At 34.1% G+C, this 26,929-nt stretch overlaps 1 protein-coding gene and 1 non-coding gene across 2 annotated transcripts; both read left to right on the top strand.

Annotated features, from left to right (window-relative positions):
• Positions 1–643: 643 nt before the first annotated feature.
• On the top strand, positions 644–26,856 carry LOC130445426 (uncharacterized). Its single transcript, XM_056781033.1, has 7 exons — positions 644–876; positions 14,556–14,752; positions 17,193–17,538; positions 23,137–23,292; positions 24,625–24,757; positions 26,220–26,526; positions 26,702–26,856. The coding sequence occupies exons 1-7, from the start codon at positions 644–646 to the stop codon at positions 26,854–26,856; spliced, it is 1,527 nt and encodes a 508-aa protein (XP_056637011.1).
• Positions 16,120–16,191, top strand: Trnac-gca (transfer RNA cysteine (anticodon GCA)). The gene has a single exon. It is a non-coding gene; the product is annotated as a tRNA-Cys (tRNA).
• Positions 26,857–26,929: the final 73 nt, after the last annotated feature.

Here is a 26,929-nt window from a genome sequence, read left to right as displayed (position 1 = left end):
GAAGTAGAAATTTTTGTAGATACGGAAGAAGATGCCAAAGAAATAGATGAATTATATGAAATGTATATTCGTCAAACACGAGCCAATTTTTAGTATACAACTAAAAGGTTAGGTATAGGTCTTGGACACCAAGGTAGAAGGTATACTTACAAAATAATGTCCAATAATTATATAAATAATGACCAATAACTGACAATGTGTCCAATAACATTTCGCGAAAATAGTTTTCCTTTGTAATAAATTATTATAATTCACTTTTTTTATCTAATAGTTTAATAAAATACGTATACAATGGTAGACACACAATATATGAAACAATGCCTTCTAGCATTCACGTAGCTAATTAAATTGCTACTTTTTCAATTTTATATTTTCCTATACGCCCTAAAATTCTGATAATAATTTCTGGGGGCCACATAAACATATCATACGATGATTTCCGGTTAATATAGACTACTGTATAATATATTTAGGGATGAATAAATTAAAAATTCTAATAAAAGAAAGTTTTTAACATAATCTTCTGAATCCGGTTCTGTCACCGTCGATCTTGAACTTGATGGTGTCTTCTCCATTCTTCGGCGATACGGAGGCACTTGATGGTTTTATTCTTTACTATTTACATGACGTTGATAGTGAGAGGATGCGTGACAGTGGTGATCGATTTCGGCGCGAAAGGGTTTCCCCGACAAGCCCGAGGCTAATTTTAAGGAGAGTGATGGTGTTAGCCGAAGGGCGGCAATTTAGGGAAGCCGCTGCTGTGCTACAAAAATTAGGTCCGAACACGATAGCTGCCGTCGCCGGTGAATTACCTTTGGATTTACTTGTTGAAGGGCTGCCGCATTCTGCGCAACTTTTGGAAACTTTATTCAATAAGTAAGTTTTTGTTAAATTATGAGACTTTTTTGTATGATATCGAATAATCAAAGCATTCATTTGACGATAAAATGTCAAAACGACGTATCTCAAATTACATACCTACAAACAATATTTATTTTACACAATAACAAAATAAAATATTTGAAAATTTAGTTTAAGCTGACAGTTTTTTCACAAATTCGTTAATAATAAGAAATGCTTTAATTACCAAATATTGAGCCCTGAATATCAAGTTTTTTGCTCAATCAATAAAATAGAAGGTGTCTGATTACAAAAAAAGTAGTTACTATACATAGTGGCCAAATAAAAATATAGTAAAATCCCTTCTGCCATGTTTCAGATATCATCTGTCAAAATTCCTCATAAATCTGCCCAATATGTCTAATAAATTTAGATTGTTAGTTAAAGAGTGTTAAAACTAAAGAAAAGTTACGTAAATGTTATCCTAAAATTGTCGAGTATCGTGGAAAAATTAATAAGTGGTTCCCCGCCAGTAGTTGATACTGAACGTACGCGCAATTGTTTAATGCTGATTAAAAGCTCGCTAGAACTAAAAATTTCAGCGATTATCTAGCTATCTAGAGACCAGAATCATTTTTCCAATAGTAGATGAAACTATATTACAATATATACCTCAGAATAGAACTATGAGCTTTATCCTAGGGAACTTATTACATAAGGTGATAACCACCGTTTCCTGGGGTTTACATGGTTTGATCTACTTCGACTACCCGGGTAAAGGCAGATGTCGAACTATAGAGCAGATTTGATGCGCAATGAAAAAAAAACAGCCCAGTTATGAAAAGTTGAAGGGATTTTCGACCATACTAACAAACAGTCTCACATCTACACTCTCGTCACGATTATACTTGGGGAATTAGGCTGCCTTATCCACAGTATTCTCCAGATTTGGCCTTGTGGGACTTTTTTTTGTTTCTAGACTTTTTCAAGTCATTAGCTCGCTATAGATTTGAATGGAAACAGGAGGTAATCGCCGTTTCGGAGGTCTACTCGAGAGAAAAGATATAGTTATGTATATTAATATATTAATAAAAACAAAGTCTTTGCCAGGTAGATTTAGAACACTGCAATTCTTAACTAAATAATTCCCAGACGTTGAATATACAACTATTCAAAAGCTCGGAAATATATTAATTAGTACACTTTATTGTTTCATTTTGCCACAATCCCACTACGGAAAACTTATAATTAGTATATATGATGAACTGGAAACTAAATTTGTTTTGAATTAGGAGTAGTGACATATAAAACTAAATAATTAAAAAAAAAGCAATTGAACTGAACATATACCAAAGAAAATAACAAAAATGGAATGAAATAATACCGGTCATTTAACTGCACTTATTTATCGACCGGCTTACTGACGCCTTACATGCACTTGCTTCACTTAATTAATTATTATTAATATTCTTTCCCTCATTTAAAGTTTGATTATATAGGTGAGTTGATTTAATTGCTGTCCCAGAATTAGAAATTTACGAAAATATCAAATATGAAGAACTTCTTCATCGTTTTAATTGAGAAAAATATATTGCACACTATTTTAAATATAGTTGGGTTACTTTTTACACGCAGTGTTTACAATAATTCTGTATTTGTTTTGAATTTATCACATTTATAGTTTCGGTGCTGCTTGATATCCGTTCTAACATCGGTATATTCTTGTTTTTGTATCGTTTTGATTCTGTTTTTGACATATAACTGGAATATCAATTTAAAGTTTCTTTCATCTTCGGTGACAATCTGAGTTGTTTGTTGGTTGGTGAGTGATACCGAAATCTCGCAACAAAATTTGCCGACTTAAAACTTCAATAATAAATAATAATACCATGACAATATCTCATGTTTAACTGTCAAAAATACTGTATGATATATATTTATTATCTGTTATTTAGCTCGGATAAGAGATTAATTCCTTTAACAGTAATTCTGTTTGTATGCCACTCGTTGGGTTGATTTTTGAGTGAAATAGGGACATTTTTATGTGGGTGTGTTATATTTTAGAAATATCCTTTTATAGGAAAGATTCGCCTTTTCAGGGCTGAGATTTAGTTGATTTTAAGGAGTATTTTTCCTTTCGTCTGGCATTCGCTCACTGTATTTGTGTTCGCTTTCTATCGAGAGTAGAATCAATTTTAAAAATGAAAAGAATTGAACAAAATTAAATGGTCGGACGAAACGAACAGCTTTTGGAGAATATTTAGTGTATATTATACGAGGGTGGCTTAAATTTAAATAAACGCGCGAAAAATGTGGTGGCTGCACTGTTAGATTAGTCTGTTGCGCAGAGAAGAGCGGGGAGCGTGTAACTTCGCTTTTTAGTTTACCTACAGCCATGAGCGAGAAGGTTCTACCAGTATCATTTGCGCAACACATAGTAGAGACTAAGGCGCTCCAGTTATAACGAAGAGGAAGGTATTGTGTACCGTAATTATAGTTGATTTTCTCACTGAACAACAAACTATGAGAACGCAGAATTATAATAATCTGCTAAAAAATCCGGCGAAACCTGTCTACCGATCAAAACAACGCGATAGTCAAATCCGTAGTGTGATATTGCTGCAAGACAACGTCTGGTCTGACCGCATATATTTGATGTATGTGATACGCTTTTGATGAAAAGATTGAACTAATTGGGTTGTGAAAACACAGGAATACCCTCCTTATAATCCTGATTTGTCGCTATGCGACTATTACTTATTTGATTCATTGAAGGAGGCACTTGCATTCCACGATTCGAATGAATCCTTCGTGCGCAAAAAGCTTCCGGAGAGGTGGCATAAGTCTGTGACGAAGACTCTCCAGAAAAATTGTAGCTTAACAATAAATTTGCTTACAATAAATGTCTAGTTTTTATTTGAATTACTAGTACTAGTTCTTGATTTGTTCTACGATTTGCCTTTTTTATAACAAACACTTTTCGTATATACCGATTTATGAAACTGATTAATTTCATTTTTACTTTGTTATCAATTTGTTACAAACGCTGTAGATCTTGTCGACTTTTATTTTTGATTAAAAAATGAAAGTTTAGTAGTAAAAACATACAATCTATTTAAAGATCTAGATTATATCTATTAATAATATTCAAATTAGATAAAATATAAACCTAATTTTGAATATGAGATAAAAATATACAAGATAGTATAGATTTCTGTATGAAATAAGAGAAGCTTTCTCCTAATAGAGATGCGAAAGCGTGGACTTCCTTGCACGTTCAAAAATTTTACGAGTATGTTATTAATAATTTGTTTCAACACCTGCAGTTTCTATTTTTCGTTTAAAACAAATACTACGAACGCACTTTTATTGATTACACAAAAAAAGTTTTACTAATTGAAGTGAAAGATGTCAAATGTATTTTAGAAATGAAACATCATCTTATGAATATAAAAGAATGATATAACTGTTTACATTTTAAAGCAAACCATTAATAAAATCACCAAAACAAGTGCTTGCACGTATGTTAAGTACAACGCTGGATTGGAAAATCTAACATTGCAATTATGAAGCTTGGCATTTTTAATAGTGAACGTGTTGTCATACGAATGCTATTTAAGTTGTTTACAGATACTTCAAACATTATTACCTATTAGTCAAAAAAAGGAAACGAACCAAATCCAAAAAAAATGTACGCGCATGAAGCACTTCGAAGCAAATGGTCGCTTGTTTTTTCCAAATAACTGTACTTGTCGCCACATGGAATGGTCAATTCTCAATGGTACACTAGCATTTGTTTGCAAGAAGTGTTCAGGGAACCCAATCGTTGAATCATGGAAATCAATCGGAGAAGACTAATCATTCTCCATCTGGACATTGCGAGCTCTGACAACAAAAACGTTTTTGAACAGTCTAAACATGGAATTGATAGGTCATCAACCGTATAGCGAAATAAATTGCGAGGTCAACGTTTTTCTACACCTGAAGAAGAAGCGGTTGATGAGTTCAAATCACATGATTTGGAGGTACCTCAATCGATAATTGGTTGAAATGCGTGAAAAACAATAAATCCATATCAAATTATAGATATTCATTTTATGTTTCTATCTTAAAACTTAAGTAGCAGCTATCGTATAAGGGTTTTTCGAAAACTATGATCTGGTTAACCCGATTAAAACTAATTAGTTGATCGTTGATAATTGCTTAATAAAAATTATTAAACATTTATGATTTATTATACACCTAAATACATATTTTTGTAGAGTCAACGAAGTAATGTTTTGAATTTGAAATTTCCACCAAAATTTCTTCGGAAACTGGGTTCAAAATCAAGTTCCGGGTTAGGATCCAAAATCAGCTGATATATGATCTACCTGATTTCAGATCACAGCTTCTTATAAGCCCTATAGATATTCTGAAGTCAAAAGGTTGTAATTAATGACAGCAACGAATCTAATTTTCGATCTCGTCGTACCAAAAAAATTTATTTTGATGTAGTTACTCACATTTAGTCAGTTTTAGTTAGAGCAATGCTACCTTTAATTGAATTGAATGTGAGTGTATGTATTCCTAAGTTTTCAGTGTTATTTGTTAATAAATATCTACTCAATGTTATTTTTTACAAGTTTTAATTTAAATATAGATTGCCAATGCTTCATAAATAAATAAATTTGAGATTATGTTCTATAAATTGCTTCGTGGTTTTGCTTTCTATATATGACATCAGAATAATTTGAAGGTTTGCTCATAGAAAATCAGAAAATTAATATTTTTTAGGTTAGATTTAACTTTATTTCACGATTCATGATTCTTTTATAGCCTTACTTGAATTTCACAATGATGTAATTAACGTAGGAAAATCTGTTTTTCGTGAATAAAGGTGATAATATTTTTTAACAATCAAAAAACGGTCGAAACTTTGATTTTTAAACTATTTATCTTAAAGTACGTTGAAAAAATGGATAATGTTGGGATTTTATTGATAAAAAATGTAATTTGAATAATTGTAACCTAAAGGTATCTAATTTTAGAAGCGACGAAAGATGAATAGCGAACAGGCGGCAAATCTGTCAATCCACCATTGCTCTTCAGAATTCACTGTCTTGACTATTTCAGAGCTATCAACCATCCAACTTATGAATCTTCTAGGTTTTTTTTTCAACAATAATAAATAACTATTTAACGATATAGGAATCGTAATTATTAATATATTGCAGGTTATATAACTTCTATGCTTTCATTATTGTTATTTACTATCGACCTCGTATATTTTTACGATAATAACTTTGTGCTTCCATTATACTACTCTAAAACTAAACATCACGTTTCGAAATTGATAGTAACCTGTTTTTTCTATCAACATCTATTTCTTCATTTATTCCAAACGTCAAACTTTACTTTCATTTGCCTACATTTTTAAACGAGTCTTTTTTAGATTAATTTCGCTTCGGGCCACGATAAATATTTAAAATCAAGTCTGGACAATTGTTTAGACGAAGATTTTGGTATTAATTTTGACCTCAATTTAAAATAAGTAATTAGAATGCATTATTTTTGTTAATGTAGAACCCATTAAACAATTTTGCTTTAGGATAATTTATCAGCCCGAATTTAGAGCTAAGATTGTACCATTTCTTACATTTCTGTTTCTACGAGGGTGGTTCAAATATAAACTGAAATTTTTAAAACAAACGGACGAAAAATTAAGTGTTATAAAAGTGGCTGCACTGGATGTTTAACCGGTACCACACAATGCGTCCAACGCTTCCAACGTTGAATGCTGGTATGATTGGAGGCATCGTGTGGTCGTAGGGAGCTTCTCTTTCGACTAATATTTTGCTTCCAATATTGGCATTGGAACGTTGGCAACGGAAATTCGGTTTTTTGACTCGCGTCATTGGAATGAAGCTGGAACACTTGTGGTACACACACTTCTTGTCCTCTAGCTACGTGTTTTGTATGACCAAAGTTGCCGGTATTATCCAGTTTATTTAAAAAAAATTAATATCTGTTCTATGCTGTTCATCACTTTTTTGCCACGTTTTCATTTATTTAGGTAAGTTTAGATGAAGTTCCAGCCTTCGTCCAATGTTCAGCTAAAGCTGGAAGGTGAATGTTGCCACAAACGTTGAACAAATCGTGTAGTACTGGCTTTAGATTGGTCTGTTACGAAGCGACAATCGGTACCGCTAGAAGAATGTACCAGTGTCTGTTGCGCAATGCACCAATAATTGTTTTTTGTTCAAAGATAATGTAAAAACCGTGAAAATTTATTAAAAATTACCCGAGCAGTTCGGGGATGAGAGCCTCTCCAAGATTCAAGGGTTTAAATAGTGTTCCGCTTTCCAAAAAGGCTGAGGACAACGTCGGCGGTGTAGAAAAACTCATTTAGGCATCAGTTACGGTAGAATTGAGCCAGATGGGTGCCAAGACTTCTGAATTTTGAACAGAAATTCACACGCTGGAAAGTTTACACGCGGTATGAAGAGGAAGAAAATAATTAATTGCACCACGGATGAGACCACATCATTTCAGACTGAAAAAAAGTCGTTTGTAATCAACGAAATGCCATCCTGTGCTTTCAAGAACGTGGATTATTACATAACGAGGCCCAATACTCTTATCATCGCAAACCTATGATGTTCGACATAAAAAGAGGATCAGTGGAAACATTCAGATATCTTAAACTCCATGTATCTTCAAGATGAGTGGAGCTTAGTGCAGCGTCAGGCATACACTAACCCTAAGAAGTATGTACAGTTTCGCCAATGGGGAATCTTACGCAAGAGGATAGTAGAGCTGGTTGCTTGGTACAGTTATTGTAGATAAGTCATAAAAGAGCGCTACCTGAATCAGTAAAGTGAGAGGGGAAATAATGATGGACAGGGTACTGTAGTGCAGATGAATGGGGCTGAATATGACAGGCGATTTGTTGAGAATCACATTTTGTTGAGGATGATCAAGGACGGCTCAGAAGACTTCAGATTGGAAGTTTGTCTCAAGGATCCACTTTTCTTAACACGTGTGGAAAAAGATACAAAGATACGCATGTACGAGTGGAGTGCTTATAACAGAATACGGTTATCCCCATGAGATAGTGTGTCATGATTAATAGCTAGTGTCTCAGGAATGAGTAAACATACAAATAATTGAGGCTTCATAGCGACCAATGGGTGCAAATCTTCGTACACGTAGTATAAGAAGAAAAACAAATCCCGTCCATATAGTTGAGTACCAATTTATACCTTTTTTTCCAGTTACAGCTATAGATTCACTTTTCCATTATTGCCCCCATTTATTTCCACAATAAATAGTTGCATATTTTGAGTCCTAACCACAAACCCACTTTTTAGTTGACATACCTGCTCTGATATAATACGAGGGCCGTTTTTTTTTCAACCTCCGATAAATAAGTTGATATAAAACAATAATTTTATTACCAAAAGATTGGAACAGTTACAATTACTTTTTTACATAATCACCGAGGAGATTGAGACATTTGTCATATCTGTGAACAAGTTTTTTAATACCCTTTTCAAATAAAGTTGCCACCAATGTAGCCTAACCGTTCAGTAACAATAAAGTACAAAACAGACCTTGAAACTTCTGGAAATTCCGTAGACACAGTAGTAATTATGAATCTGCGGTTTTCTTTAACCATTCGGTCAACTCGTTGAACCAGGTCATCTGAAACGACAGATTAGCGCCTTTGGTCTCCTTCATCATGCAGATCATTACGGCCATCTTTAAACTTTCGACCCCATTCACGCACAACACCATCACTCATGAAGTTTTTCCCTTATACACGACTAATTATCTCTTCTGCAGCACTATGTCCTGCAGCCTGTAGAAAACGAATCACACTTCGCAATTTACAATTGGCAGCGGGAACGTCAATAATGGCGGGAATGTTTTCGTGGCTGTAGCATAACGCCGACTGACGCCTGAATGTCAACAATAGCGGAGTGTGTAATGCGAGAGCTTTGCAATTGCCTACAGCTTATGTCCGCTGTCTTCTGCCAGCGTAGCGTCTGCACGGAGCGATCGGAGGTTGAAAAAAAAACGGCCCTCGTAATTTCCCATTTAAAATTATTTGAATTTAAAAGCATTACATTATATTAATGTGACTATGAAGAATCTTGAATTTAGCTACTTAAATTCAAGATTTATGGTATTCATTAAGATTTATGGTAAACGATCTTAATGGGGACTCACATCATAGATGATTGATTCCGGGTGTCGATATGACTCGAACGACCATTTTAATGTTTGATAGAGGGACTTAAATGTTGATTCTAAACAACTTATTTCAATAAAGTCTGGTCGTATTTGCCATATAAAAGACAGTTTATTGTAGAGGGAAAAAAATTCCCTAATACTCAAGTTTTGGAAACTGAAATTATGTTAGAAATTAGTCCTCAACCAAGCAGGGCTGAACTCTAATGAATTAAAATTTCAATTGAGAATTTTTTATCTACAACAAAAGTCTCTTTACCCATTTGGAGACACAGTATAGTAATAAAATATTAAAATATGTTAAATCGTGACTGCAACGGATACATCGAGGTCAATATAAAACACACTTATAAAAAACTACCGATAACTTGTCTCAGAAGAAGCAGAAGACAACTTTTTTCAGACGGAAAGAAAGTAAATCTAGAAAATTATGTATAATAGAAATATTCTGAATATTTCCACCATTAATAATTGGAAAGTGCCTAATAGTCCAGTCAAATTAGACTTTTTTCAAAAGAAAATTCACTTGTTAGTTTTTGTTCAGTACGCCAATTCGCAGCAAAATGAAGGTCATAACTTTTGTTTATATCATTGTTTAAAATAAATATTTTCTTATTTTGAGAAGAAACTATTACTCTGATGAATGTATGGAAAAGTTGTAAGTATTGAAAAAACAGCGTTCTGTTTATAAATGGTGGATACTGCAGAGAGAAAGCGTCCCGTTGGTCACTTGGTCACTGGTCACTTGGTGTGATACAGCCAGTGGATCCGCCTATTTTCGAGTGAGAGATATAACAAACTGTGGGCAAAAAAGTAGATCGAAAAACCAGACGACTTTTTGAAAAGTGTATAGATTGTTTCTTGTTGTAAGTACGAGGATGGTCCCAGAAGTAAGTACTTGACCCAATAAAGAAAACAATAAAAATTTGGGAAAAAATATATTTATTTTCGACGTAATTTCCTTTTACACTTATCGCAGCAATATTCAATAAGTTCGATACCCTTTTTATAATAAGAATCGTCAAGATCTTCAAAATAACCATTAACTATAGACATCACCTCTTTATTATTAGAAAAATCTGGGAACACAAAATAATTCAAGAGAGGTTAAATGAGGCGAATAAGGTCCATGAGGTAGCAATTCGAACTTTAATTCATTAATTTTGGTGATTGCAATAACGGATGTGTGAGCTGGTGCATTATCCTGATGAAACAACATTTACTTATTAGCCAAATGTGGCCGTTTTTGCTTTATTTCTTCGTTCAAACGTTGCAATAAGTTCGCATAATACTCGCCGTTGATAGTTTTACCTTGTTCAAGATAGTCAATGACAGTTATCCCACACGAATCCAAAAAAACCGACGCCATGACTTTGCCTGCAATTGGAATGGTCTTTGCCTTCTTTGAATCCGTTTCTCCCTTTTCAGTCAATTGTTTGCTCTTTTGTTTTGGATGTGTATTGATGGACTTAGGTTTCATCCATGGATATGGAACGTCGCAGAAATTCGGCTTTATTTCTGTGGACCATTGCCAAACACTCGTTGGAAACATCTTCTCGACGCTGTTTTTGTTCCGTCGTGAGCAAACGCGGCACCCATCCTGCGCACAGCTTTCTCATATCCAAATTTTCAGTTAATATGCGATGTACCACACTTTTTGAAATTTCTACTATGTCTGCTAGCTCGAGCACCTTTAGTAAGATTATCTAGTACCGCTTTGTGGGTGTTTCTCTAACATTAATGGAATCGTCACCACATTTGGTCGGCCACTGCGTTGCTGGTCCTCGCAGGGCTTCGTTTAAATCCTGTTAGGTTTACTGTTGATAATGAATAAGTAGTTTCACAAATAGTAGTATCTAGTTTAGTTTTTATATTGGTTGGGCTAAGACCTCTCAAATAAAAGTATGTATTTTCACAACTGAAAATATTCATTAGTGATGGCTGCTAAACAACGTTGCGACTTCAAACTTGAAAAATATGCTGTTTAGATTATCTACTTTGTAATACAGTTGTATTTTTCAATCAACTACCGCCATCTCTAGGTCATGCCAGGTACTTCTGGGACCATCTTCATAAGTGCAGTTACAGCTGAGGATGTTTTGTTTCCATTTGGCTGGTTAAAAAATTGATCGGATTACAGGAAAATCGTAGAAATCCTTCAACATCGACGAACTGGTTGCTATAATAGTCGGCACTCATCTATAACACAAAGACAACACGAGCATTGAATAAGGTTTAGAAACATAACCAAATGGTCATGAAGCAACATAAATTTTTTTTTATTTTGTTTTTTTTTTTATTTCTTCTAACAATCCGTTAAGTTATTTTTCTCATTCATGTTTTCTCATCTTAGAAATTGTTATAGAACGTCCTCGTTTCTAGTAATGTTTTCGAGTTGAATAAATGTTCCCATAATTTCAATTCATAAATTAACTGTGCAACTTGAATATTATCATTAAATGAATCAATCAATTGTTACTGATATATATCTTTGGTAAGTCCACTTTCCTTTTGAGACATGATTGTATCAAAATATCTTTAGGTGAAGTAATACACCTTCTCAGGTATATTATCATCATTATTTCTTGAAGGAATTGTGAATTAATAGAAATAAGTATAAAAACTATTTATATTGGACTACTTGCATGTTCACCGAAACATCTTTTTAGTTTGTTTTGTTAAATACCCTGCTTCTGTTCATTAATGATAAAAAGTGTTTTACCATCTTCTTTTGGTGTAAATTCATTTCAAATCTCTTGATTTATCAGTTTTCTTTGCTGCTCGCTCTCCTTGTTACTTTCATAATATTGCTAGTCCTGCAATTGAAGAATGGATCTGTCCCTACTCGGAATCCTGCTTTTCTTTATCTTCTTCTAGTCTTTACTGCTGGTCATAGTCTTCTCAGTCTTGCACGTAGTCCTCCCTAATGTAATATATCTGATTATTGCTTTTGGAATCTTCTACTAGCGATGTTTTTCGTTATTCCTACTGTCGATCCAACTAATTTTAGAATTCTTGAATGAAAAGACTTGCATCAAGCTGATATTTTGTTGAGCTTGGAACTTCTTGCAATTACTCTTGGTGCTGTATCCTAACGCTGTAAATGCATACAATATGAAGGATATACGTCTTTCTTGTTTTTTTCAATAGAGAGTAGACGTGGTTCTTGACTTTTAGACTTTGATCCAGCACGACTTCCAAGTATTTGGCCTTGATAGTTCAGGTGATGTCTTCTACCGGAATCTCCACGTTGTTTTCTGTATCGACGCTGATCTTCCACGTTTTACACCAGTTGTCGATTTGGACTAAGGTTTCATGAAGCCTCCGCTTTACGACCTTCGGGTAAGACTACTCATTCTTCTAGCAAGGTACGCTTTTGCAATGCAGACCGAACTAGTGGACTAAAATAGGGATTTTAATAGGGATGAATCTACGGTGGGAGAAGAAGAGCCAGCGAGGGCGACTACCCGGGCAATTAGGACCGAAAATGCTTCCCCATTTTTATTATTACGTCACCCAATAAGTCATGCGGTGACACACAGAAGGCGCTGCAATTGTCAAATCCATATGACGTTTATGAAGAACTTTCTAAAGACTATGCGTACATTTTCATGTAATCAGAAAAAAGTGACAGCTATTTAAGTGGAGCTACTTTTGTTGTTTTTTAAATAATAGATTCAAAATAATTGCGTGTGTTAATTTGTCATCGCATTTTGATGAAACAAAATACTGCACAAGCTCAGCAATGGCTACAAAAGTGTTATCTGTACTCTGCTCCAGTGAAAAGAACCATTTGTTAATGAATTGCTAAAGTTGAACATGATCGTACAGACACTGATGATGGTGGAAGTTCTGGTCGTCCAATTGAGGTGGTTACTCCATGAAATATCAACAATGTATGAATATTTGACCATGAGAAAGCTTTTTTCAAAGTAGATGCCGCGCTTACTCACAGTCAATCAAAAACATGCAACCATCATTTCACGGAATAAAAACGATCATCATCTAAGAGAACCACGTCCGAAGCATTCAAAGGCACAACAGTCAGCTGGGAAGGTTAAAGCTTCAGTATTTTGGGATGCGTATGAAATATTGTTCATCGACTATCCACAAAAGGGTGAGACAATCAATAACGAATACTACATAGAGTTGTTGGATCGTTTGAATGCAAAAAGCAAGGAATATGTCGAAGATAAAAACCATTGTTTCACTAAGACAATACACCAATTCACAAGTCGATGACAACGATAGATTAATTGAATGAATTATACTTCGAATTGCTTTCTCATCCACTATATAGTCCAGATATGACCTCCGGTGACTACTGACTATTTGCTGATATTAAAAAAATGCTCGCCAATAAGAAATTTAGCTCAAATGAAGAAAGAATTGCTGAAACTGAAGCCTATTTTGAAGCAAAAAACAAATCCTTGTACAAGCACGGCATCGAGGAGTTAGAGAAGCGTTGGATTGGTTGTATTGCTTTAAAGGAGATTACTTTGATGGCAAAAAATGTGTTTTTCTTAGTTAGTCACACTATTTATTTAGTGAAGTGTTAATTGTATTATTAAGGATTTCGATAGAGAGCTGTAGGATTTCTCCTGAACTGTCGAGATATTTCGAGGAAAACTAAACTCATATTATGTCTTCCTCTTCCTATTTCATCCATATAATACAATTGTGTTTATAATATTAATGTAAATTGAAGTTTTAATCAATATATTTAAGATAATTTGAGAGTCATACTTTGTTTGTGTTTTTTTACTTAGTTCTAAATAGTATTATAATTTCAGTGATATAACAAAGTGAGAAAAGTATTGACCAACATTTATTTTATGTTATATAGCCGTTAGTTTGATTATAATTTCATTATTTACACGCTGGTTAACAATGAGACTCAAGTTTACCTACTTACATACCATACCGTACGGTTAACCGAATATTAATAAGACAAGGAAATCAGATTCTTTCAATATATCAAATGTTATGAATGGTATTAGAAAAGTTATAAACATACTTGAGTTAATTCTTATTGTTTCACATCCTTCTTTCACGTTTTCAGATTTCTTGGAAAAAGTATGAGTATAGTCCATTCATTTCATCGCTAAAATTAACAATAATTAATGTCAGCTGCTACAGATCTTTATTTATAATAAAATCGAGAGCATAATTTGGATATTGAAAATTAAAGTTTCAAGTAAAATAGTTTGATGCATAAATACCCACAACAACTCTACTCAAAACAGAATTTCTTGATCGAAAATGACAAAGCTGGCATCGTCTTTTACAGAAAACAAATTCGTCTGTGGGTTTACCAGAAAACAAGGGTTGATATGACTACAAAATATGTGGATTCTATAGAAAAATGTGTAGATTAAGTGAAACTTTTACTGTGGATATTGAGGTTAGGCAGTTTTTAGAAATAATTGTACCATACTAACTATATTAATGAAAATTAGAAATTGTTTTGTACTTTTCAGATTGATAGTTTCGGGACAACGGCCTAACATTAATGCAGATCAAGTCATTTGGCAGCTCGTACGACTCTTGGCTTCACACGATGACCCGACACTCAAAACTAAGGTAGCAAAGTTGGCAAAGGCTCTTCTGGAATATCAACCGAACTTCCACATGGAGATTTTATCACGAAAAAAGGCATTAGAACAAGCACTACAAGGTATTTACCAATCGAATGTTCAAATTAACTGATAGATAAAAAACTTTTTAAGGTTAAGTCACCTCCAATTAACCTTCCAGAATGATTTGATCCCCTTCTACTTACCATTACTTAATGCACTTAACAATATATTACTGTGTACCAAATTTGGTACTTTCATTCTTAAGGGTTGTATAGAAATCAATTGTTTTCGAATTTTGAGGTTATAAACTCATCAGGGATGCAGTTTGGTATAGAGATAAATTATTAGATTTTAGTTTACCTTCAGTCTCTGAAGACGATAACTTGATTATCAAAACGCGCCTCAGACATATAATTGTTAGTGTTGGTGTAGTGGTGGTGTAAACAGTATATTCAATATAGAGATAAATTGCTCCAAATTGTCATATTTTGGGCTCTTATCACTTTGCTTCGTTATTGACGCCCGCCGAAGTATTTAACGGATCAGTACCAGGAGGATGATTAAATAAAACGGCATCTTGACTTTACTTGTGGGAAATTCAGTGCAACCAATAAACTGCTTAGTCGGATAACTGCAGTGGCCAAAATCAGAACTTGAATATATTGTTGATGTACACAATTCCTACCCTCACAAAAGGGCGAATAAGTACCAATTTTTAAATGTTATCAAAAAATCTTTCGTTCAGCTTTTTATTAATAGAACGGCTAATTTTTCACGTAACCTGATATTTGAATTTAATAATATAGTACGTCTATTTTGTCTAATTGTAAATAAGGTGATCATAATACGAGTACGTCTGCTATTTTTAACTTCAACACCAAATTTGGAAAAGAATGACTCTAATATTTCCATCTACCAGATACTTCAAATTTGGATTACATATATTATTATTTCAAAGTACCGTAAAAGTGTTAGCACATGATATAACAGTAAGCTACAGATGATATTCATGACAGACAGCTGTTATTGTTTATAATAATTCATATCCAATGAAGTACGGTGAATATATTTGTAATAAAAGTTACAATTTTTTTTCTTCCTGTCTCTAACGTATGTCAATTTTACAGTTTCACATTCTAGAAGACAGCAGAGTCGGATTAAGAACATCTACAATCAAAATTATTATTAAATTATTAAAATCAAATTTAAATATAATATTAAATTTTGTATTGAACTTTATTTTTGCTCTATTTGTAGGTACCTCGTATAATTACACAATGCAAAAGTCGAATTCGCAAATTTAAATATGTAAAATCATTCTCACCGAGTCACAAAGGGCAAAAGCATTTCGCATTATATTTTTTAACAATAATGAATCAAGAAATTGCTTATAACAATTTAAAAAATTAACATTATTATTAATAGTAAGTCGCCCTTATATTGGTATAATTCATTTGCTTAACATGGGGATATAGCTCAGTGGTAGAGCATTCGACTGCAGATCGAGAGGTCCCCGGTTCAAACCCGGGTGTCCCCTATAACTTTTTTTTACTTTAAACCAAATAAGTTAAGAATTAATAATACTTTTAAATATAGTCGGTTCAATAAAATTATCAGAATGTGCATTTTAAAAATTTGGATAAAAATGCTCACAAAAATTACTATTAAATGTATTCAGTAACGTAGTGAGCCATTACTAGCGAATAGAATACTATATTTTATCTACAGCTATACGAGAAAAAATACTAGGCTCAGATTCGTCAATCTTTGGAGTATTGCTCACACATTTGAAGCTCAGTTCCCAAGGTACTGCGAGGATGCTAGACTCAATACAGAAGTGAGCAATTCGACTTATAGGCGATCTAGAGTAGACTAGAAGCTTTGAAGCTCAGAGCATAGAAGAAAAGTCACTGACCTGACTCTGTTTTACCGATACTACCATGGCAGAGGCTCTTCCAATCTATTCAACATAATCCCACCGAGTGCAGTATTTGGTAAAGCTACTTGACAACCAGACGTAGCTGATGAAGACCCTAGTTTGCCTGCAGATCCTCAGAACGTCAATTTATCGAGACTCCTTTCTTCTGATAAGAGAAAACCTGTTGAATCACCTGCCAATGCACGTCTCCCCCAAACACTACAACCTACAGAAGTTCACACGGTAGGCATCACTCGAACTACTCGAGTGTAATAGGGTTTACCCTCTTGTGCTTGCTTTTTCCATAAACAAATAAGGTGGAATTCCTTTACCCTTCATATTGTAAGCAGTACTTATCATAATTGTACTTTGTGGTACTTATGAATTACTTCTATAATTTTCCTTCCGCATAATAATTTGTTACTTATGTTGTCGTCGATGTAACCTTTTCAACTGCGGTTGGTTTCCACCCTCCTAGGTTAGGCGATAAGAATGAACATATTAACCATTAGAGTAATTGAAAATGAAGAATTTAATATAGGTGAATGCAGTTGAAGATATTTTCGACACATTGCGTACAAATAATTTTATAAAACCCTAACGTAATTTTTTTGTTTCAGGTTTGGGTTGTCATGGACTAACACCAAACGTATCTGGTCTAACTCATCTTCACGCAGCTCTTAAAACGGAACTACAACTTCATATAGACGTCTACAAAAGTGCTCTACACCGATTAGATGAACTGCATTTGATCTCAGTTGATAACAAGAAACCTGTAGACGCCTCGCATCAGCGCCTCTTATCGTTAAAGTTGAAAGAAGTTCAACAACGATTGATTGATAATAAAACTTTATTGACCATTCTCGATAAACCAGCGTTGAAGCAGCTGGAAGTTTTAGTTGGGACTCTCAGCGATAGAGTGCAGAACGATAAAGAAGCTCTATTTTGCGTGTCTCAGCTTAAAAGGTATTTAGTTCATCTACACATTATTTGAATGAAACAAAAGTTTTTGGAAATTTACTCACATTAATTGAAGGAGAATTGCTATCGAATACATAAAATTTTAAAATCATAAGGTGCAAAAACAACCTTCAGATTAGACATAAATATGAGGTTTATTGATTTTGGGTGCTTCTCAATTATTGTTTTGAAACTTAAATCCGTCCTATTAAAGGCTATGTGACTTTAGGTAGTTACAAATGACGTTGAAGTTTGATAGGTTATGTCGTTACGAATGCTATAGACTTTTATAGAATTCGTTCTTTCAAAATCTAAAAGATAGATTACCTGAATGTTATTCCAATCAGTTTTTTATTAATACCCCAACTATTTTGAATATAAGTTTTTTTGTGGTTATTTTCAGTTGTTAAAAATTTAGCAGATTTATAATACACAGACTGATATTCATAGAAAACGTGTTCGGTAAGCGAGCATCTGTCAGGGAATAATTTGCTGTCATTTTTGTGAGAGGTAAACCGATAAGTGAATGACCAGTTGAGTCGCACAACATATATCCCAGAAGGGAACGGCATATCGGAGATGCGACTCAAAGAGGGCATAATAAATTGTTAATACAACAAGCATTAAGAATTTTACAGATCAACGACGTTAATGACGGTGTTATATAGTACAACAAGGGTGCAATGTATTTTTATATGACAAAACTCCATTTTTACCAATATTGAGACACAGAAGAGCAGAATGACCATGGTTTAAGGCTGTGTAGACTGGATATAGTCCTATGAATTAACCTTGCAGCCTAGCAACTGAAATCATTTTCATTCTTTTTGAGAAATACTTCTCGTAACTCAACCTAAATGCATTTGAAGTCAATGGTGAAAGCCCCATTGTTTTTGTTTCCTGATTTTTGCATCTTCTACTAGATTTTGTTCTGTATAAAGAAAACCATGTGAATTATGCTTGCCTCCTTGTTATCTATTTTGTTGTCCTATTTCCATATCTTTCAGCTTATCATCTTATTCACTATATTCTGGAGAGTGGTAATAAGTTTTCTCTCCTCAATGCATCTCATACATTCTAAAGAATAGTACTCTAAATATTTGCAGTAGAATCCTTTGGTACTAATTTTAAAGGTATTTGTGGTAGCGTACATGTCCAGTGAGTTAATTTTAGCCCACACTTTCATTTGTCTCATATTCTCAGTTCTGGTAGTTTTCTACTAGTTTCTTTTCTGAGTTGTACGCAGAACATTGATGCTACCTAAAAGTGTGCCGTTTCCCTGTATGAGTAAAGTTATTCAAGTTGTTGATAATCTGACACAGGGCCATCTTCCAAGACCAGATGACCCTAGACATTACACAGAGTGGGCCCCTTTTGTAAAAAAATGTTGTCAGTATACAAGACTTACATATTATTTTGAAAACAAATTCGGGCAGCATCATTACATACAGGGTTTTCTGGACTTGATGCAAAAATTTCGTAGATAACATCTGCCGAATTGTTAATAATCTGTAACTTTTACAGGGACAATCTGTACAATCTAAAGATAGCAAAAATGTACATTTTTAGATCGTTGTACATACCAAGGAAACCGTTCGCCATAAAGAGACATTCTAAAGAAAATTTGTAATTATTTACCGGCGTTCCATACATACACCAAGCTTTCAAGATCTCCCCACAAAAATAAATCCATTGCATTTAATTCAGGGGAACGTGGTGGCCATGCAAATAAACCTCCCCGACCAATCCACTTATTACCAAAAATTTTATTAAGATGACTTTTGACATCATTTAGAAAGTAGGGAGGGGCTTCAAAGTTGGGGTTCGTTTAGTTCGTTGTTGATTTTCCTCACTTTTTTTGGTAGGACACTTCCTATAACATCATTTTATTAAAAATAATGGAAACTAGTTTATTTAATTTATGTAAGCAAATCTATTTACGGTAAGCCTCTATCAACCCTAACCAAAGATCTACAGTCGAGTATAATTCTACCCGGAAAGTGTTCAGTATACTTCCTCTTCTTTTTTTCCTCTTTCTCCACCTTTTTACGCATCTATTTTCTTTCGTTTTATGTATATGTCTTAACCTGTTCGCTCTCTCTGCTTTGATTATATGGATCTGTAGATTTGATCATTACAGATGTAACCTCAAAAGCTACGCTCCGGTTGAGAAAGAAAAACCTTTGCAGGCAAAATAATCAGGGTCAATCTTGTAGGAAGTGGTTGAACTAAGATTAATAAGAACAAACGATTTACTGGATCGTAAAAACGGACCTCAAAGAAAGAATAAAAATAATACAAAAGAAGAATAAGATGAAAATCTATCAGAAACTAGTACGAAATCTCAATCTTCACGGAGGTATACGTTATAGGTGTGTATTCGAAGAAACTGAAAAGTGAAGGAACCAGGTAGGATTCACAGCAACGAAATCAGAAATATCAATGAGCTGTGGAACTGTTTCGATGCCTAAATTCGTGACATTAAAGGAAGCTACTGCCACCACCTCGTAAAAAGGATGCCAAAAATCAATTACACCGATAGAATTGTTAAATTGAAGGGATATGATGAAAGATGGCTATAGAAAGATATTAAAATAAGTGTAGTACTAGCCAGCACATTCTTCGAAGCTGTACGAAGAGTATTTTATAGAATTGGAAAGAAAGAATTCACTAAAAGTAAATTCTACCATATTGATACTGTAAATACGATGTGATAATTATTGATGACATATTTTTAAAAAGATTTATAGCAAACTGACATTAAGCATCTCTTAAACCATAAATTTGATCGAGTTAAACAAAAAGTACCTTTTTGTTACAAAATCAATGGAAAAATTAATTTTTCCTATTTTTAGATTGTGCAGGTTGTCCCTGTAGAAGTTACGGATTGTTAACCATTGAGCATGAGCCGCCCCTGGCCTTGAGATAGTAGTGTAGAATTGTTTATTCCATCAAGCACACTACATGGACATACGTAATAATTCATTAAAAAATCATAATGTTCGAATGTATGATTTAGAAAATATCTTATATATAAAATTCTCGTTATAATGTTAGTTACCATATTCCTCCGAAACGGCTTGACCGATTTTTATCAAATTTTATATGCATATTCACTAGATCTGAAAGTCAGCTACTATCTATTTTTCATACCCCTAAGTGATAAGAGTTGTCTACCCCTAACATTTTATTTTTATTTTTTGGACAAAATTTTAACTTTTAATTTTTATATAATGTGCCATTAAAAAATTATTTAGGGGCACTCTGTTAGTGCTTTCAGGTGATTTCAGACAAATACTTCCCGTAATTCCACGTTCAACATACGCTGATGAGATCAATGCTTGCTTAAAATCATCGCCATTGTGGCGTAATGTTGGAAAAGTACAGCTGAAAGTAAATATGTGCGTTTAAATGCTTCATGATCCATCCGCTGAAACATTCTCAAAACAACTCTTTTATATCGGTGATGGAAAAGTTACTATAGATGAAACTGGATGCGTAAATTACCGACCGATTTCTGCACAATCATTGATTCGCAAGATGCTCTCATTGAACAAATATTTCCCGATGTACACACACAGTACATAAATCATTAATGGTTTGCAGAAAAAGCAATTTTAGCGACAAAAATGTGGACGTTAACTATTTAAATCTGAAGATACAACAGTTGTTGCCAGGGAACTTGGTATCATACAAATCTATTAATACAGTTTGTGATGCCAGCGGAGCTGTAAATTTTCCAACAGAGTTTTTGAGCTCACTGAATTTGCCAGGCATGCCACCGCATAATTTACAATTGAAGGTTGGATTTCCGATTATTTTGCTTCGTAAGTTGAACCCGCCACGGCTGTGCAACGGTACGCGATTATTATATCATTCAAAAATTAATGAAAAACATTATAGAAGCCAGCATTTTAAATGGCAAGTTCTGAGGTGAAAATATATTGATACCACGAATTCCTATTATACCTACAGATGTTCCACTTCAATTTAAATGTATTCAGTTTCCGATTAGATTGGCATTTGCAATGGACAATTATACGTGGCATGCTCTCGAGTGGGTAAACCATCCAGTTTGTTTGTGTTAACTAAAGATGGGCTAACAAAACTATTGTTCACGCTATAGCATTAAGAGATTGATATTGTTTGTTAGTGTTACTGTCGTAATTAATTAATGATATATAATTTTAAGGAATAAATTATAATAAATAAAATAAAAAATGTTAGGTGTTTTGTTATTTTTATATTCGCTCATCGCTCACAGCCCTCCAAGCCTCTTTCACTCATATACCACATCCTTACACACTTACAATAAGTTGGTTATTTTTTTTCTACACTAGAAATTCCCTAGAAATAATTTATATGGCAAAACAACGTTTGCCGGGTCAGCTAGTACTTAAATATAAATTCGAGGGTTCGTATGAGAAATTTTTTCTCATGTCACATCATTATTTTCACGTCATCTACAGTTTTACGTAAAAAAGAAGTTTATGTAATGTTTCTCTATCTAAACAATTTTTTATTGATACATTGAGCCTGATATTTTAGATAAAATTTGTTTTAATGATATTATAATTGATTTTGACAAACCCTCTTATATATTTTAGAAAGAAATGCGTTCAATAAATTATTTTTTTTTACTATTATTTCGTCCTTAAATTACCCTTTCCCCAAGTTTTACTTAACATGGTTTTTAAGTCACAAATGCACAAAGGATGCTAATTTCTCCCTCCTAAATATGTATACTCTAGCTTAAACAGCCAACACTCTACACACTACAACAACTTTTTCTGATTTTTCTATCGAATGTGTTAATAATAATATTTTAATCAACAAATTGCAATACTATGGTTTCAGGGTTAAAACCTCTCGCATGGTTTAAGACATACCTTACCAACAGAAGTCAGTTTATAAAGGTTGATACAACGATTGACGTCGTTGGATCTGTAAATTCTTTAGTGCTTTTTGTGGACAAATTCCTTGAACTGGGAGTTACATATTACCGCCTTATCTGAAAAATTAAGTTCCTCCTGCTTTGCACTGAGACCAGTTTCCAAAGAACTGAACTTATGCCCTTATTGAATCGCATTGGGATACGTGTGGTACGACTCAATTTGAGCGAATCTTGAAACTTCAAAAGAGAGTAGATACTTACTCGGACTAAATAGCAGGACTCACTGCAGGGACTCTTCCTTCCTTATTCATCTTTGAATCATCCGTTTACCTACCTACTCCACGTTCAGAATTAGTTAACTGCTCAATATTTTACAATGCAAAAAACGCACAATCACTTGTCAATTGAAATCAAATCAATAACATCTTTTCCCGCATACTGCAATAATTTGAGGGAATATATATATATATATATATATATATATATATATATATATATATACATATAATATTTAATTCCATGCTGCATACTAGTTCAATTTTTGTTATGGACTTGTATACTAATTATTACCTATAATTTTGTTACTCATTGTGGTTTTCTTCTGTATTTTTTTTGTTTTTTAGTTTTTACAAGCTTTTGTCTACAAATTTTTGACAATACAGCATTTCTCTCTCTCTCTCTCTCTCTATTATTAACAATTATAATTGTAGGCTACAGCCTGTACCTGAAGACATACCTGTCGCCACAGTATTAATGTCTTTCTCAAGAGGATGTGGAGCTTTGTTGGATTTGATGCAAATACCTCACAGTCCCTGTCACAGTGACACCGGATATCATTCGGAAACTGAGAATGAACAAGATATAGGGTAAGTAGAAAAAATGTCACTGCATCCCTTAGAACATTGTAGATTTTAGATGAAACATTCATTGCAATTGTCCTAGATTTTGATTATAATTGAGGTAACATTTGTATTATGATTAACTGCATGTTATAAATTGTTTACTACCCTGATTTTGCAACCCAAAGTACACGAAAAAGATTTCTAAGCATAAATTACAATTGAAATTTATATTGGCCACATAACACACACACACACACACTTAAGTATATCAAACTACGAAGAAACGCTATTCCAAGTACGAATTGCAGTACATTATAGTCGATTATTATGTATACGAGAGAAATTAAATATAATTTCAAATACAAAGATTAATACGGTCATTGTAAACCATTTTTCAAGCAGAAATTTATGCAATTGAAAAATGTGTTTAGTTAAATCTGAAGAGGAACTATCTCAAAAAGGAGATCATCATCCTGTCCGATAATCCACCAGCCATTAGAGCTCTAAGCTCCAATATGCTAAAATCTTAACTCGTTTGTGATTTCCTAGAAAAATTAAACGAGCTAGTCAAGAAAAATACTACAATGGATTCTGTGACATACCCTTCTGTGGTATCAGCTATAGAACAACGAAAAAAACTCTGGAGAGACAGGTAAAGACTCTTCTATATACTAACAGGAGCTCTATCGGGGCACTGTCGCCGCAACAAACACCTGAAGACGCTAGACCTAGCAGATAATGCAGCGTGCAGGTTTTGTTGCACATTCTCTCTAAGTGTGAAAACTCCAGAGCACTACACCTGGGAGCGTTTGAAACAGAAGACGAAGATCTCTGGCAATTAAAGCCATCCCACATCATAGACTTTTTAAAAGTAGTCGGATTAATAGATCAGCTGTAAATACTTGGTTCTTCAGTATTGCAGCAAGAAAGGGGGGCACAATAATTCCTTTGGGACTTGAACCTGGGACCTCCCGCATGTTAGCCTTGTACTCTAGTCACAACGCTACGGATACCTTTATAATACGCATTACTGTTTAAAGTATGTTTTTTCACGCACTAGTGCGTAAAGTAAAGTTTTACACACTCGAAAGTGTTTATAAAGTACCTACTTTACACGCGGTGGTATAAAAAATATATTTTGTCAAGGTGGAACTATAAAGTAGATGGAAGTATAAAGAAAGTTACGGAAGGGGCGAAATCTGAATGACTAATAATCAAGATATAAGAATAACATGAAATAAAAGAGTTAATGGTTGCATACCCAATAGGTTTTGTATTCTATCTATTATATTTATTCTGCTTCAAATGTACAACAAAATTGTACAACCGTATTCTGTTTATTTGATTTCGTTTTAGGAAAGACGTAATTAGCAAATATGAGTCACTTTACCGTCAATATAGACCTAGAGCCCTTGAAGCGCTCAACTCGATGCCTGATTTGATGCATGCAACACAACTTAAGTCGAAAATATTATTTTCCGTCGTTGTGGTGAGTCTTCTTTTATTTTTCTTTGTGAGTTACTTCTTGAAATTATCGAAAGCCAGTTCACATCTATGACACGCAGATGGCGCTGCCATTGTCAAATCCATATGACGTTTATGAAGTACCAACTTTCAAAAGACTATGTGTAAAATTTCATGACATTTCGATAAGTCAGAAAAAAGTGAGAGCCATTTAAGTGGAGCTACTTTTGTATTTTGTGTGTCAATTTATCATTGCTTTTTGATGAAAAAAAAAGATACTGTACAAGTTCAGCAATGGCTTCCAAAAGTGTTATCCGGACTCTGCTCCATCGAAAAGAACCATGTGTTATTGGTTTGAACGTGGTCGAACAGACACCGATGATAGTGAACGTTCTGGTCGTACAATTGAGGTGGAAAAAGTCCACAAATTGGTTATATCTAATCGTAAATTGAAATTGGATGAGATATCTGAGGCCGGAAAGATATCAGAAGGCATGAATATTTGACCAAGAGAAAGTTTTTTTCAAAGTGGGTGCCGCGTTTACTCATAGTCGATCAAAAACAACAACGTTATGATGAATCAAAGCAGTGTTTGGCCATGTTTACACGTAATAAATCAGATTTTTTGAGTCGATATGTGATAATGGATGAAACATGGATCCATCACTTCACTCCTGAATCAAAACGATCATTATCTGAGTGGACTGTAGCCGATGAACCATTATTTGGGGATGAGTATGGAATATTGTTCATCGACTATCTCCAAAAAGGGAGAGGCAATCAATAGCAAATACTAGAGTTGTTAGATCGTTTGAATGCAGAAATCAAGGAAAACGTCGAAGAAAAACCACCAAAACAATGCACCGATTCACCAGTCGATGGCAACGATGGTTAAATTGAACGAATTACACTTCGTATTGCTACCTCATCCACCATATAGTCCAGATCTGTCCCAAATGACTACTGGCTATTTGCTAGTCTTAAATAAGGCTTGCCAGGGAGAAATTTAGCTTAAAAGAAGAAGTAATTGCTGTAAACCGCACAAATGATTGGCGTCTATATCGAGTAATTTAGGTCAGAAGAAATTGGTAATTAGCAACCTATAGTCTTCATCTTTCGAGGCGATTAACTGTGCAACGCTTTTTTGACATAAATTTGAAACAATGACACGGTCAGAAAAAAATCCAGATGAAATAGTGACTCTTTCTGAATGTATTTACAGCTTTTGGAATCGACAATTTTATTTGTGGATTCGGGAATTAATCTGGCGACTCCAGAGCCCATTTACCGAACAACGTCATTGTCTACAGTCGTTTGCCTTCATCTATTGAAGAATTTTGTACATTTGCAGACTCAAGTCACTTCTGAATAAGACCAATTCTATCGAAACTTACGTTTCTAAATTCTTTGATTTAGTTGGTAAAAAATTATCACAAATACTTCTCTGTTGAAACTAGTATATATCGTTTATTAACATGCATTTTTAGTTGGCTTTTAGGACCTGCAAAACCCTCAGAGAACACAAACTCCTACAGACTTATCGTACTCTTAACCTCGATCCGCATTCAACTAAATTTCTATCACTTCGTCTCGAGGTGATGCGTTGTTTAGCGGCTTCCGCAGAGAGTTATCCTCTTCAAGAAGCCGAGAATCAAGTATTAGGTTTGGTTTGCGAAACTTTGAAAGAATATAAATGTTTAGAGGAATGCCAAGAGTTGAGAAGATACGCAGAAGAAGCTACTAAAATAGCTTGGCAACTGGTATGCCAAGTACCTCCTTACGAATTAGACACAGGTGAGTCGTAGCACTGGTAAATATACCACTCACAAATATTCATTACGAAAAACGTTTTGATTGATAAATCTTGAGATTAAAAGTAAATAGTTTGATTCTGTAGACGAACTACGTGTCGGACAGTATAAATATGTGTTAGTGTACTGGTAATGTATTCAGTATTGTTTGCTTCCAGATTTTCAAACGCCAGTAAGGTTGCATCCAGAAAAGCATCAACGTCATCATACATCATCAAGAAGCAGTGACATCGTTAGAGGTTTCTTGTGGCCAGCATTAATGTCGGAGTCGAATTATGTTTATAAAGCAGTCGTCGTTACTGACGGCACTTGATTTTTACTTTGATTTCTTTAAAATCATAGTGTTTTCAACCCATGATACATATTTAACTATTACACGTTTATTT

Source organism: Diorhabda sublineata, chromosome 6 (assembly GCF_026230105.1).
Source record: "Diorhabda sublineata isolate icDioSubl1.1 chromosome 6, icDioSubl1.1, whole genome shotgun sequence".
Classification (NCBI taxonomy): Eukaryota; Metazoa; Arthropoda; class Insecta; order Coleoptera; family Chrysomelidae; genus Diorhabda; species Diorhabda sublineata.
The sequence above is the reverse complement of the archived record's forward strand: the minus strand, read 5'-3'. Positions and strand labels throughout refer to the sequence as shown.

Bases quoted from the DNA above. Each gene is read 5' to 3' on its own strand.
- LOC130445426 (XM_056781033.1), top strand. From the start codon at position 644: ATGCGTGACAGTGGTGATCGATTTCGGCGCGAAAGGGTTTCCCCGACA. The intron at 877-14,555 runs GTAAGTTTTTGT...TGTACTTTTCAG, and splicing joins TTGGAAACTTTATTCAATAA to ATTGATAGTTTCGGGACAAC. The intron at 24,758-26,219 runs GTGAGTCTTCTT...ATGCATTTTTAG, and splicing joins TATTATTTTCCGTCGTTGTG to TTGGCTTTTAGGACCTGCAA.